Raw genomic sequence first — 16,050 nt, 5'->3', positions numbered from 1 at the left:
TGTTAGCTTGGAGAATGGAGAGGGAAGGGGAGGGAGGAGCAGGGGTGTGCCTTGCAACCTTAGGCTATGGGTCTGTGTATTTCTATTGATGCACACAGTGTAGAGAGGCACGACTCTAGTCCCTGCATGCATGGATGGCTCCATAGGTTGCTGCAAGATAAAGAAGCCACTCTGGAATAGGAAAGCTGGGGATGTGGTCATAGCACCAGAGGAACTTCCCTAAGCTTTTTTTTTTTTTTAGAATAAAGTCAGCAGCTAGGAATACTGTAGGAGTGGGTACTGACAAACCAGTACTTGCCCCTCCACCCCAAAAAAAGCCTGCAATTCAGATCAGTGGTCTACTTTGGTTTGGTGCTGCCCTAGGCAAGACTAAAATCTGGCACCCCCCCATCTAAATTTGTCCCACCCCTTCCTGTTTAAGGTCCACCCCTTAAGGCCGGGGGGGGGCAGCATGACGGGGGGCAGTGGGACACGAAGGGGTTAGCAGGACAGGTGAGGGGCAGCAGGACAGGAGAGAGGCTGTGTGACAAGGGGGGGAAGCGTGATGGGGGGCAGCGTGACAGGAGTGGGGAAGCACCAGTCCTCCAAGCTCTGTCCAGCAGTGGCTCCTCAAGATGGTGTCAGGATCTGGTGCCAGAAGGGGTAGCTGAGCCTGTGTCCCATCTCCACTGGGATCTCTGGCAGCTGCTGCAACAAAGAACAGGGGGGGGGACCCTCCACCCTGACCTCGTCCTCTTCTTCCTCCTCCTTCACAAGCCCTCCGCCAGCACCCCATGGCTTCACTCACCCCGCACAGCCCGGCATACTCGGTAAGTGAAGGGTTCACCTTTCCACAAAACATGAAAAGATGAACTAAAGCTGGCCATAGATGGATCTGTTTTTATTATTGAGCCAGTGAGCTGAGGGATAACAAATGGATCCCTCCATCCACAAGGGCAAGGTGGATGGAGGAATTCCCCCTCTGGACCATTGGATTTTGATAGTAGGGACTCTGCACTGTCAGAATACACTGATCTACATCTGTGGCCAATTGGCTGCAGCTGGCTGATCAAGAAAATTGTTTACAACAAGCATGTTTAACAAAAGTTGATCAAATGATTGACATCTGATGAACAAGAATGGCCACACATAAAACGAAATTCATCTGTTCCCTGCTGAACCAGTCAATCTTCAATCCATCTATGGCCAGCTTAACTCACAATCCCTGCTGAAGTTACCCATCCTCTCAGAATCAGTCCCATACTGCAAGCCGGCTGGCGGCTGCTAATCACTGTGAAGTTCCAGCCCTTCTTTTCCTATTCATCAGCGGAGGCAGAACTGCGCATGATGAGGAAGGTAATGTCTGACTCTGATGTCTTCTGTCTGTGTGAGTGTGACCCGGCTGGCCGGCCATCCATCACATGTGCAATGTGTCAGTGAGTGATGACATCATCACAATCCCACAGCCTGCTCTTCTAGTGCCTGCTGATCTGTGTCAGTGTTGTTGGTGGTGTGTTGTGTCGTACCTGACACTGTGTGGGTTCGCTCAGTTCGGGTGTTCTCTCTGTGTGTTTGGGCTGGGCTGCCTGCTGTCATATTGTTTTTATCTCCCCCTCATTGCCTGGGGAATTCCAGCCTGGGATCAGTCAGAGTGTGGCTCAATCATCCTCCACTCACTGAAAATGTCTCCCTGCCACTGCCAGCCACAGATACAGTCCATCCGTGACACTGATTTTGTCTTTAATATTGGTGCTGGTGGCATCTTATGGCACTTATTTGTGAACATTAAAAGAATTTTGCAGTTTCATGTTTTGTTGATTTAATATTTTCTATTGTTTTTAAAATTATTTATTTATTTGGAGGGGGGGCAAGTAGCTGGTCTTGCCTAGGGTGCAAAGTAGTCTAGCACCAGCCGTACTTGCATGATTATCTTCTGCTGCCCATGCCTGCTGGTGTAGCAGTCCAGGCATTTGAATGCCATGCTCTTCTGCACCCTTCTTTCTTCTGGGATGGCTCATTGATTCTCATTGGCCAATGCAGTGATATGTATGAGCACTTTGGGAACATTACGGTACTACACAGACTCTGGGTTGTATACGTACATTTTTAAAATGACCATACTGGCTGGTATGGGAAGCAGAATGGGAGGAAAGTGTAGCAAGGACTGCAAATGTGCTGAGGGTGTTAATAGTTCTCCTTTTCATATTTTGTGAAAAGGTGAACTAACGCTTCAAATCAGCTGCTGAAAGTGCTTACAATCTGGGGATTTAATGTAACTATAAAGTGATATTGAACCCCAAACCAAAAATGTAATACATTGCAGGTTACAGATCATTAGATATAGTATTAGTTTTCATTTCTTTGGATCTTCACCTCTGTTTTCACCTGGTGATCTGGTCAGTAACGCGCCCCCTGTATTACAGCGCCCCCACCAGTGACACTGGTGATCTGGTCAGTAACGCGCCCCCTGTATTACAGGGGCCCCCTCCAGTGACACTGGTGATCTGGTCAGTAACACCCCCCCCTGTATTACAGCGCCCCCACCAGTGACACTGGTGATCTGGTCAGTAACGTGCCCCCTGTATTACAGCGCCCCCTCCAGTGACACTGGTGATCTGGTCAGTAACGCCCCCCCCTGTATTACAGCGCCCCCACCAGTGACACTGGTGATCTGGTCAGTAACGCGCCCCCTGTATTACAGCGCCCCCTCCAGTGACACTGGTGATCTGGTCAGTAACGCGCTCCCTGTATTACAGCGCCCCCACCAGTGACACTGGTGATCTGGGTAGTAACGCGCCCCCTGTATTACAGCGCCCCCACCAGTGACACTGGTGATCTGGTCAGTAACGCGCCCCCTGTATTACAGCGCCCCCACCAGTGACACTGGTGATCTGGTCAGTTACGCGCCCCCTGTATTACAGCACCCCCACCAGTGACACTGGTGATCTGGTCAGTAACGCGCCCCCTGTATTACAGCGCCCCCACCAGTGACACTGGTGATCTGGTCAGTAACACACCCCCTGTATTACAGCGCCCCCACCAGTGACACTGGTGATCTGGTCAGTAACGCGCCCCCTGTATTACAGCACCCCCACCAGTGACACTGGTGATCAGGTCAGTAACACACCCCCTGTATTACAGCGCCCCCACTCTGGATGAAAAATGAAAAATAGTAGACTTACTATAGCCAGATCATCAGGTGATAATAGATAAAGAAAGCCTAAAAAAACTCATGCAGCCATCACATCTAAACAGGAAAACTCATGCAACTATCACATCTAAGAATTGTTAAGCTGTAAAATATAATAAATGTTTCTTTTCGGGAGGGGCTTATCACTTTAAAGGGTTGCTGGCCCCCTGGCAGTACCCCAGCCTCTGTCACTGTGAATGATAATAATATTTCAAGTATGAGAAGTTAAAGGGAGAATCCCCCTATAATTGAGTGTTCAGAGCCCCCTCCTCCCTGTCCTGGCTGTACAGCCCGTGTCTCTATGAGTTAGTACTTAGCTCTTGTAGTTCCTGCAGTCAGTCCTTCCTCTGCTCCTCATCGTGTGCCCAGTGATGGAGGGGGCCCCCTCCTCTGGCACCCAGTGACACACCCAGGGGCCGGGGTATATCTCCTCTCACACGGACCAGGCTGGACTCTGTGCCATGATGGGACCCAAGGCTTCCTCCGGCTTCTACCTGAGCAGGACGTCGGCGGCGCTCCTGGCTCTGCTCCTGGCTGCTCTGTTCCTGGCTCTCATCGTGCTGGCGGCTCTCTATGCCCGCTCTGTAGGATCGGAGGACACCCAGCCGGAGCTCCACTTCTCCACCGCCAATGTCACCGCAACCCCCTTCTCCTTCACCCTCCCTACAGACCCCCCCGGGCCCCCCGGGATCTGGGACCACCCCAGGCTGCCCCATCACCTACAGCCGCTCCACTATGACCTGGAGCTCTGGCCGAGGATGGAGCCGGACGGGGCCGGGAACTACCCCTTGTCTGGCCAAGTCAACATCACCCTCCGCTGTGTGGACGGGACAGACACCGTCCTGCTGCACTGCCACAAGCTCAACGTCAGCCGGGCACGGATCTCCGCCAGGGGCGACGGACGGAGCGCGGACAAGGCTGGACACACGGACGGTAGGTACCCCCCGACCAAGGACGGACAGAGACTGGAGGGGGCTGCGTACGGAGAGCAGAGCGGAGCTCATGTACAGGACACCCGGGACCGGTCCCTGGAGGAGGGCGCCGACATCCCCATCACCAACCTGTGGTACTCACCTAGACACCAGTACCTGGTACTACACCTGGACCGACCCCTCCGAGAGGGACTGCACTACTCCCTACACCTGGACTACACCGGGCTGCTCAGTGAGGACTACTCCGGACTCTTCATATCCCACTACAGGGACCTGGAACACGACAAGTAAGTCTGCACACAGCCACTGCTTGTGTCCAGGGCGACATTACTTGTAGCATGATTGCATTATTATTACATGATTGCATTATTATTATCATTACTACATTGTTATTATTACAGTAATACCTCGGTTCACCAACTTAATTCGTTCTGACCCCTACGAACATGGTCACGAACCAAACTTGTTCGTGGAGCTCGGCTTTAATCCGTTCTGACCCCTACGAACATGGTCATGAACCAAACTTGTTCGTGGAGCTCGGCTTTAATCCGTTCTGACCCCTATGAACATGGTCATGAACCAAACTTGGTTGCCAACCGAATCAAATTTTCCCATAAGATTCAATGTAAATAAAGTTAATCCATAATGAACTTATTTTTTTTTTTTTAAACCACCAAAATATGCAACAAAGTACAGTACAGTATGAAGAGAGAGAACACTAACTTGCTTGAGACGACTTCTGGCGTGGAGGACAGGAAGGCAGGTGGTAAGCAGTTATTGTTCGGAGGGAGAGTCCCCCTCCATCAGGACATTGGGGAGATCTCCTTCAGGGGTTCCTCTCTTCTTTGTCTTTTAGCTGCAGGCTCAGTTTTGGTGAAACATCTGTCCATTGTCACTTGTCTTTTCCTGCGCTGCATAACCCTCCGGAAATGAGAGACCACGTTACTGTTCATCAGATTCAACACTCTGTTGGTTACAGTTATGTTGGGGTGGTGCTTCTTGTCACCTTCATTACCGCTCTGCACTTTCTTTTTAACAACGTGCTTGCTCTGCACATTCTGCTCACCTTCATTACCACTCCGTACATTTTGCTCACCTTCATTACCACTCCATACATTTTGCTCACCTTCATTACCGCTCTGTACTTTCTTTTTAACAACATTCTTGCTCTGCACATTCTGCTCACCTTCATTACCACTCTGCACATTCTGCTCACCTTCATTACCACTTTGCACGTTCTGCTCACCTTCATTACCGCTCCACACGTTCTGCTCACCTTCTTTACCACTCCGCACATTCTGCTCACCTTCATTACCACTCCACACATTCTGCTCACCTTCTTTACCACTCCACACATTCTGCTCACTTTCATTACCACTCCACACATTCTGCTCACCTTCATTACCGCTCTGCACATTCTGCTCACTTTCATTACCACTCCACACATTCTGCTCACCTTTATTACCACTCCACACGTTCTGCTCACCTTCTTTACCACTCCACACATTCTGCTCACTTTCATTACCACTCCACACATTCTGCTCACTTTCATTACCACTCCACACATTCTGCTCACCTTCATTACCGCTCCACACATTCTGCTCACTTTCATTACCACTCCACACATTCTGCTCACCTTCATTACCGCTCCGCACATTCTGCTCACCTTCATTACCGCTCCACACGTTCTGCTCACCTTCATTACCACTCCGCATGTTCTGTTCTTCTTCATTACCACTCTGCACTTTCTTCTTACCACCATGCTTTCTCTGAATTTTCTTTGGAGCCATACTGGATGTCCGGTACAGTATTTGCTAAAAAGCACACAAAAAAGCTTTACATCAAGTGTCCACAGGGATGTACAGTACAGTGTGTGCTAAAAAGCATACCAAAAAGCTCAGTACTGTAAGTGTCTTCACAGTACACTTTTAGTGTCTGTCTGTGACCGCGATCTCGCCTACAGGAAGTCAGAGCCATGTGTCAGAGCAGGGAAGGTGACCGCGGCTCGTATTTGTCAACCAAAGCGGAGTTTGCAAACCCAAGCAAATTTTTGCAAACTCTTCTGTTAGGCGAACCGAGTTGTTCGTGAACAGAAGCGTTCGTGAACTGAGGTATCACTGTATATTATTATTATAAGCTTATATTTTTATTACCATTACCTAATTTATTATTATTATTACTTCAATATTATATTCTTACATTATTATAATAATAATAATATATTACAATTATGTTTTACTATTATTATTATTACTGCATTATTATTGTCGTTATTATTATTTTTATTAGTAGTAGTAGTATCCTCTCCGGCTCCAGAAGATTTTACCCTCTTCATGCCCAGGCCATTTTTTGCTATACCGCACTGCACTATTTTAATTGGTAATTGCGCTGTCATGCAATGCTGTACCCAAGCAAAATTTATATCTTTTTTTTTTCACAAAAGTAATGCTTTCTTTTGGTGGTATTTTTTAACACCACTGGGTTTTTTTTGCGATAGAAACGAAATAAGAGCAAAGATTTTGAATAAATTTTTTTTTACTTTGTGCTATAAAACATGTCCAATAAGAAAATATTTTCATAAATTTTGGTGAAAATTTATTCTGCTACACATCTTTGATAAAAAAAAAAAAAAAGCCAGTAGGGTGTATATTTATTGGTTTGCTTGAAAGTTTTAGCGCATACAAACTATGGTATATAAACTGGAGTGTTTTTTTTTTTTTACAATACTAATGCCAGTGATCAGTCTGACAGTAACTGCCACTGACATTAATACAGTGGTCAGTGATAATACCATACACTGTCACTGTACTAATGACATGGGCCGGTAAGGGGTTAACATCTAGGGCAATCAAGGGGTTAAATGTGAGCTTAACTGTGTGGTGTTTATTATGTTCTACATTTGCTAGCTGATCTCCCAGCTTTGCAGGGATGAGAAACTGACAGATCATCCCCTCTGTACAGAGCTATGTGTTGTTTACCAGCACAGAGCTCTGGTCTGCAATTGTACACAGCCGATCAGCAGGTCCCAGCCGTGAATCATTGGCCATGCTGACATGCTCCAGCTGTGTACAATCACAGCGGGTGCTGGTGTGGGGGGAGTCGCTGTATGAACCCGAAACCCAGATATAGGCAGCGATGCACCGTACATCGCTTTGCCTACAGTGGCCCCCTGTCCACTGTATGTTGTGTACTGGCAGTCGTAAACTGGTTATTATATTATTATTACAAGATTACATTATTATTAATACTACATTATTACAGGATTACATTATTAATATTACATTATTATTATTATTATTATTATTATTTTTACATTGTAAAACCTTAAAACAAAAATGTAATATATTGCAGTTTACCAATCCATAGATGTGATGGCTACAATAGTTTTCTTTTTAGGGTTTGTTAACACTGCAATCCCTGCAGTCAGCATTCATTTCTGCTTGTACGTTTACATGCATTTGTAATGCATTTGCAGTGCACTTTTATTGCTTTTTTGGCATTGATTTTGTTTTTAGGGCTGATTCACACCATGATCCAGCTGAGATAAGCGCAGTTTATTTATTTTTTTTAACACAGACATCTCATAAAGCTTACTTGCCAGCCAAGCAGTGCGCTGCACTGAAAAAAAAGTACTGCATGCAGTGATGCACTACAGTGCAGTGACTGTGCTGGAATAGCTGCCCAATTCAGTCCCACTGTATCAGGTGTGAACCAGCCCTTACTGATTTGCATTTGCATACATTTGCATGTGTATTCTGGTACGTTTAATGCAAAAAATGAAGCTTGTACTATTTTTTTTTTAAAAAAAAACACGGCAATGGTATAAACTAGGCCCATTGAAACACAATATATTTTTCAGTATATGCATTTAAAAGCACGTTTTTAGATGCATATGGTACCTACAAATGCAACTTCCGTCAAGTGGGGAGTTCCACACACTGATCAAAACTTGGCCAGTCCCTACTGAACTAGCCAAATTCAGTCAATTTATGGCCAACTTTAGAAGCACTAGCAGATTTAGGTGGGCTTAGCTAAACAATTAACACTTTTTAAGCAGTTACAGAAACTTTTTCTTCCTTTTGGGATAAATGTTTAAACTATATGAATAAGAACTGACCTTTGTAAGTACCCCTTTCAGTGGTAAATGGTTTGTCTAAACCCTCTAACTGCCACATTTGTTGGACAACATGGTCTGTTAAAGACAGTTTAAGGGTAAGAGACAAAGGCAGCCCATTGATGACCCTTGGTTCACACTAGTTCCACAGCTGCAAGCTGGTTGCGGGTGCAGGAATTGCACCTGTTTCCCCTCCTGCAACCACCCACAGCCACATTGCATTTCTCTTGCGAGACGCAGGGGGGTACCATTCAATCTGAATAGCACCCCCACACATCTCATCCCGCAGCCACCACATCTAAGATGCAGGATCAAAAAGAACATGCGGTTTACGTGAGGATTTGTTTTGCAAAAGGTGTATACACCTTTTCCTTGCGTGAAATGCGGGCACAGCAGCCTATTACATTTAATGGGCTGCAGTGCCCATGCAGATGCAGGCCACACGGCCCGCACTAGTGTGAACCTGGCTCAGTCAATTTTTTTAATTCATCCATCAGGTTTAAGAAAAAAAAAACTTTAATCTATCCACACATTTGAATTGGATAGGGGAATCCTCCCCATTGCGACATTGTATTCTGACAGCAGGGAGGCTTCCCTGCTGTCAGAATATACAGTTGCAAGAAAAAGTATGTGAACCCCTTGGGATTACGTGAAGTTTTGCATGAATTGGGCATAAAATGTGCTCTGAACATCATCTAAGTCACAACAATAGAAGAACACAGTCTGCTGAACATAATACTACACAAACATTAGATGTTGCCATGGTTTAATTGCACATAACATGTAAACATTCACAGTGCAGGGAGGAAAAAGTATGCAAACCTTTGGATTTAATAACTGGTTGACCGTCCTTTGGCAGCAATAACCTCAACCAAACGTTTCCTGTAGTTGCAGATCAGACCTGCACAACGATCTGGAGTAATTTTGGACCACTCCTCTTCACAAAACTGTTTCAGTGTAGCAATATTCTTGGGATGTCTGGTGTGAATCGCTCTCTTAAGGTCATGCCACAGCATTTCAATCGGGTTGAGGTCAGGACTCTGACTGGGCCACTCCAGAAGGCGTATTCTGTGCTGTTGCAGCCATTGTTTTGTTGAATTACTTGTATGCTTTGGGTCATTGTCCTGTTGCATCACCCATCCTCTGCGGAGCTTCAGTTGGCGGACAGATGGTCGTACGTTTTCCTGCAAAATGTCTTGATAAACTCTGGAATTCATTTTCCCATCAATGACAACAATCCGTCCAGGCCCTGAGGCAGCAAAGCAGCCCCAAACCATGATGCTCCCTCCGCCATGTTTTACAGTGGGGATGAGGTTTTGATGTTGGTGTGCTGTGCCTTTTTTTCTCCACACATAGTGTTGTGTGTTCTTCCCAAACAACTCAATCTTGGTTTCATCTGTCCACAGTATATTTTGCCAGTAGTGCTGTGGAACATCCAGGTGTTCTTTTGCAAACTTCAAACGTGGTGCAATATTCTTTTTGGACAGTAATGGCTTCCTCCATGGTGTCCTCCCATGTACTCCATTCTTGTTTAATGTTTTCCTTATTGTAGATGTGTCAACAAAAATGTTAGCATGTGCCAGAGATTTCTGTAGGTCTTTAGCTGACACTCTGGGATTCTTCTTTACCTCATGCAGCATTCTGCGCTGTGCTCTTGCAGTCATTTTTACAGGACGACCACGCCTAGGGAGAGTAGCAACAGTGCTAAACTTTCTCCATTTGTAGACAGTCTGTCTTACCATGGACACATGAACATCAAGGCTTTTGGAGATACTTTTGTAACCCTTTCCAGCTTCATGCAAGTCAGCAATTCTTGATCGTAGGTCTTCTGAGAGCTCTTTTCTGCGAGGCATGGTTCACATCAGACAGTGCTTCTTGAAACCAGTAAACCCAAAACAGGTGTGTGTTTTTTAAGGGCAGGACAGCTGTGAGCAACACATCCAATATCATCACACTGATTGGAGTCAAGGTTGGCTCACTCCTGGCTCCAATTAGCTCTGGGAGAAGTCATTAAGCTAGGGCCTCACATACTTTTTCCTCCCTGCACTGTGAATGTTTACATGTTATGTGCAATTAAACCATGGCAACATCTAATGTTTGTGTAGTATTATGTTCAGTAGACTGTGTTTTTCTATTGTTGTGACTTAGATGACATTCAGAGCACATTTTATGCCCAATTCATGCAAAACTCCACGTAATCCCAAGTAGTTCACATACTTTTTCTTGCAACTGTACTGAACAGTGTTGCAGGCTACTGCTTGCTGCACTGATCGAGCAGAGAAAATCCAACCGGGTGGTTGGATAAAAGTTGATCGGTAGATGAATTCTGTACAAATACAGTGCCCATACATGGATTGAAATACATATAGGTGAAAATAAAGTGGAAAAAAAATAAAATAATTGTAGCCACAACATCCAAGAATTGGTAAACTGCATCTTAAAATGTTTTTGGGTCTAATACCTGTTTAAAAGTAAATCAGAAGCCTAACTGGATGATATTTAGCTTGTCAAAGCATTGGGCATCATAAACATGTGTTTATAATTTGTTTTCCATAAAATACTGATTTTGCCTTTTGTCATCTATTTTTTGCATATTAGTGCTGCTGATCTCTGCAGCTTCTTTCAGCCACTTCCCATCTGTATGATTTCACTCTAGCTCCATTGGCTGAACAGAAGTTTTTTTTACTGACAGTGACAGTGGGGACCATGCTTGTATGAGGTGGCTGGTTTTCTTTTTTAGGTATTTTTTACCTTTATTTTCACATAGGGATGCTGTGCATAACACTTTCTGCCACAAGGTGGCCACGCTCACTGCTCCACTGTATCTGTGGAGGGAGCCAGGGTTGTCACTAGAGATGAGCGAATCGAACATGACGAAGTGGAATTCGTTCCGAAGATTTGGAAAAATTCTATTCGCGACGAATCCGAAGATTAGCAAACTTCGGATGCACGAATCGAATTTTCCCAAAAATGGCGGCGACGTGTGGCGACGGAGAAAATGGACAGAGAAGATGGGGCGGGGATCTCTGGGAAGGCGCGCAGACAAGGCGCGCTGACCCATAATGCATTCATGACATGTGATCGCATTAGCCAATCAGCAGCCAGCCAGCACTGTGTAATGGTGGAGCTATAAATCGCGGCCATCTTAGAATTCTCCATTAGCCTCCGGTCATTCAAGAGAGACAGACCTGTGTGTATTAAGGGACAGAGTTAGGGCCACAGAGACTTTAGGGCCACAGAATCGTTACTCAGGGACACAGAATTGTTACTCAGGGACACAGAATCGTTACTCAGGGACACAGTGTTCAGTGTTGTGCGCATTAAGCCAGACACCAAAGGGCAGCACAGACCTGTTATTACTCGCTCAAGCATGGCTGAACAAAACCAGTCTCTACCACAAATTGGACCCAGACCTGCCCAGGGTCTCGTAACTAGATTGCACGGAGGAGTAGAGTCCGTTATCGGAATTAAATAGACAAAACGCCACACCAAAAAGAGTGGCCATTTCCAACACTTATTCCAGAAAGAGGAACAACCCGTTTCATATACGGCCCGTAGACGTTTCACGTCTGCCACATTCAGTCGATTTAAGACGCAAGCTCCACTTCCTGTGGTCTCTGACCGTCGATATACCTTTAAGTGTCAGCTTTGAAGCTATATTCCCTCCGGAGCACTGACACTGGTGCCCTTCCGTCAACATGCCTTTAAGTTTCAGTTTTCAACCATATTCCCCACAGAAGCCAAACTCTTGGGTATCCCAGAAGCTGCTCAGCGGGTCAGGGCAATAAAGCTCCCGGTTCGCAGGTTGTTCCGTCTTATGGATGGAAGTACGACGGTATATGATCTTCTTCGCACCCACAGCATTACCTCATAAAATTTCTGCATTGCATCTGCAATCACAACGCTGACTTCCCGGATCGCCACTCAGCCATTGGACTCTTGATAGTCGTCTCCCCACACTGCTGCTGGGGGGACTTTTTAACCTAGGCCTGTGTATGGCCTTCAATTGAAGCTGCTTCCGCTCCGCCACTCTGCCATTGGACTCTTGATAGTCGTCTCCCCACGCTGCTGCTGGGGGGACTTTTTAACATAGGCCTCTGTATGGCCTTTAATTGAAGCTGCTTACGCTCCGCCACTCTGCCATGGGCCTCTTGGGTATCCCAGAAGCTGCTCAGCGGGTCAGGGCAATAAAGCTCCCGGTTCGCAGGTTGTTCCGTCTTATGGATGGAAGTACGACGGTATATGATCTTCTTCGCACCCACGGCATCACCTCATAGAATCTCTGCATTGCATGTGCAATCACAACGCTGACTTCTCGGATCGCCACTCAGCCATTGGACTCTTGATAGTCGTCTCCCCACACTGCTGCTGGGGGGACTTTTTAACCTAGGCCTGTGTATGGCCTTCAATTGAAGCTGCTTCCGCTCCGCCACTCTGCCATTGGATTCTTGATCGTCGTCTCCCCACGCTGCTGCTGGGGGGACTTTTTAACATAGGCCTCTGTATGGCCTTTAATTGAAGCTGCTTACGCTCCGCCACTCTGCCATGGGCCTCTTGGGTATCCCAGAAGCTGCTCAGCGGGTCAGGGCAATAAAGCTCCCGGTTCGCAGGTTGTTCCATCTTATGGATGGAAGTACGACGGTATATGATCTTCTTCGCACCCACGGCATCACCTCATAGAATCTCTGCATTGCATCTGCAATCACAACGCTGACTTCCCGGATCGCCACTCAGCCATTGGACTCTTGATAGTCATCTCCCCACACTGCTGCTGGGGGGACTTTTTAACCTAGGCCTGTGTATGGCCTTCAATTGAAGCTGCTTCCGCTCCGCCACTCTGCCATTGGACTCTTGATAGTCGTCTCCCCACGCTGCTGCTGGGGGGACTTTTTAACCTAGGCCTGTGTATGGCCTTCAATTGAAGCTGCTTCTGCTCCGCCACTCTGCCATTGGACTCTTGATAGTCGTCTCCCCACACTGCTGCTGGGGGGACTTTTTAACATAGGCCTCTGTATGGCCTTCAATTTAAGCTGCTTACGCTTCGCCACTCTGCCATGGGCCCCTGTACCGCCTCCTCTTGCTGCTGCCAGGTCCAGAGTGTGTCATGGGTCCCTGTACGGCCTCCCATTGCTGCTGACTTCATCGCCAGACTCTGCCATGTGCCACTTTCAGGTCTCCTTACACTGTTGGTGGGTTCCATTTTGTGATAGGGTGCTGTATGGCCTTCCATTGCTGCTGCCTCCACCGCCACCCTGCGCCATGTGCCTCTGTCGTCTGCTCACGCTGCTGACGGCTTCCGCTTTTTAACCGAGGCCTGTGTTTGGCTTCCGAATACTGCTGCATCCACCGCCACCCTGCGCCATGTGTCTCTGTCGTCTGCTCACGCTGCTGACGGCTTCCGCTTTTTAACCTAGGCCTGTGTATGGCTTCAGAATAATGCTGCCTACACCGCCACCCTGCGCCATGTGCCTCTGTCGTCTGCTCACGCTGCTGCCAGGTCCATACTGATTCATGGCCCCCTGTACCAGCTCCTCATGAACGTGGTTCAGCGGGTTTGCATCACTTAACGGCAAATCGTTGACAAACGCTGGGACGTTCAGTGTTGTGCGCATTAAGCCAGACACCAAAGGGCAGCACAGACCTGTTATTACTCGCTCAAGCATGGCTGAACAAAACCAGTCTCTACCACAAATTGGACCCAGACCTGCCCAGGGTCTCGTAAGTAGATTGCACGGAGGAGTAGAGTTCGTTATTGGAATTAACTGTGAGGGACTTTTAAACCTAGGCCTGTGTATGGCCTTCAATTGAAGCTGCTTCTGCTCCGCCACTCTGCCATTGGACTCTTGATAGTCGTCTCCCCACGCTGCTGCTGGGGGGACTTTTTAACATAGGCCTCTGTATGGCCTTCAATTTTAGCTGCTTACGCTCCGCCACTCTGCCATGGGCCCCTGTACCGCCTCCTCATGCTGCTGCCAGGCCCGTAATCTGCCATGGGCCCCCGTACCGACTCCTCATGCTGCTGCCAGGCCCGTAATCTGTCATGGGCCCCTGTACCGCCTCCTCATGCTGCTGCCAGGTCCAGAGTGTGTCATGGGTCCCTGTACGGCCTCCCATTGCTGCTGTCTCCATCGCCACACTCTGCCATGTGCCACTTTCAGGTCTCCTCACACTGCTGGTGGGTTCCATTTTGTCATAGGGTGCTGTATGGCCTCCCATTGCTGCTGCCTCCACCGCCACACTGTGGCTCCACACTCTGGTTTTGGCCCCGTGACTGCCCAAATGAGTGAAGTGTGCGGTGATTCTAAGATCGACGGCACTCATCTGCATGTCATACTGACTGACAGTATTATTTCTCTTCCCCAGCAGACTCCAAGGGCATTTAAATTAAAGGTACAGTGTTCTGCACTAATATAAAGGCTCTCTGAAGCCTAGAAACACCCTTTTTATAAGTTAAATTCGCAGCGAATATATTCGGCTTGAAGTGAATTTATTCGGCGAATTCGGCGAATCAGCCGAACCGAATTTTTGAATAATTCGCTCATCTCTAGTTGTCACACAGACCTAGCTGCAAATATGTCTTCATCTCCTTTATATGGGGTGGGAGCAGGGGCGGACTGACCATTTGGAAACTCGGGCATTGCTCGAGGGCCTGGGGTCAATAGGGGGCCCCATGAGATGCCCCTGGTACCTTTTTCATAGGCTTTTTTGAGTTTAGGCAAGGACACAGGGGCCCCATGATCCCCTATTGCCGGGGGGCCCCATGAGTTGTCAGTCTGCCCCTGGGTGGGAGAATTAGTTTACAGAAGTAAGAAAACTTTGTGCTTCAGGTCAGCTCAAGGGAAGTGACAAGAGCACTGCATTTCTGGTATTTTCTGTGCTTGCTGAAAACTTACTTAAATGTAACTAAATGTAAAAAAAAATCCTGAAAAAGAAAACTAATGCAGCCATCACATCTATGGACTGGTAAGCCGCAATATATCATATCTTTGTTCTTAGGTTTATATATCCTTTAGGATACCCCTAGCCAGGTATAATTTTTAATGCAGGTTGGTTACAGAAGGTGTTTTTCTGAAGCTGCTATCACTTTGCATGCTTTGACCACTTTTGTATTGTATTTTTTATTTAATTTTGTGATTTTGCTGTCTTTTATTTGTACAGTGCTGAAAATTCTTCCTTGTAGTGAAGCTGTGTCCATACTGCAAGGGTAACCGCATGTCTAGTTATTGTCATTTAGACAGTAAAAATAGCTGGTCATACACTGAAGGAGATTCAGCTGTTCCCTGCTGGAATGGGCCCAGTGGGCCATCAGTGTGTACCCCCCCCCCACACACACACACACACACACACTCTCCTTTGACAGAAGTTCATTGTTAGCCAATCAGCTGCAACCACTGATCAATATATTCTGACAGCAGCAGATGCCACTGTGAGAACACAGGAGGTGGGGGGTTTAGGGGATACATCCATCCATCTTGTTTGTGGGGATGGAGGAATCTGTTAGTCTTTTTCAGTTAGCATCTTGGCTGAACAAAAAAACTAACAGTGTATGGCCAGATTAACCCAAGATTGTACTCCCCAGGAGACAGTGCTCCCCCATGCTCTGATGGTGGACTGTTGCTAAGTATTCTCACGTCCATTGTAGGTCTATGGTCCCTGCATCATTAGATCACCAGAGCATAGGGAAGAACAGGCTACAGGGGCAGACTAGCAGGGTAGAGGAGCCTGCTAGAGCAGAGGATGGAGCAGGGGCGGACTGACCATTTGGAAACTCGGGCACTGCCCGAGGGCCCGGGGTCAGTAGGGGGCCCCATGAGATGCCCCTGGTACCTTTTTCA

General features: G+C 47.2%; 1 protein-coding gene across 1 annotated transcript in view; it reads left to right on the top strand.

Moving 5' to 3' along the window:
• The first annotated feature begins 3,467 nt into the window (after nt 1–3,467).
• LVRN (laeverin) overlaps nt 3,468–16,050 on the top strand; it is a 202,497-nt gene continuing 189,914 nt past the window's right edge. The window contains exon 1 of the mRNA XM_089684834.1: nt 3,468–4,388. Coding sequence (XP_089540960.1) covers nt 3,631–4,388 — 758 coding nt within the window. The 5' untranslated portion in view covers nt 3,468–3,630. The remainder of the gene's footprint in view (nt 4,389–16,050) is intronic.

Source organism: Staurois parvus, unplaced genomic scaffold (assembly GCF_062004578.1).
Source record: "Staurois parvus isolate SC_StPar_1 unplaced genomic scaffold, SC_StPar_1.0 ptg000358l, whole genome shotgun sequence".
Lineage (NCBI taxonomy): Eukaryota > Metazoa > Chordata > Amphibia > Anura > Ranidae > Staurois > Staurois parvus.
The sequence above is the reverse complement of the archived record's forward strand: the minus strand, read 5'-3'. Positions and strand labels throughout refer to the sequence as shown.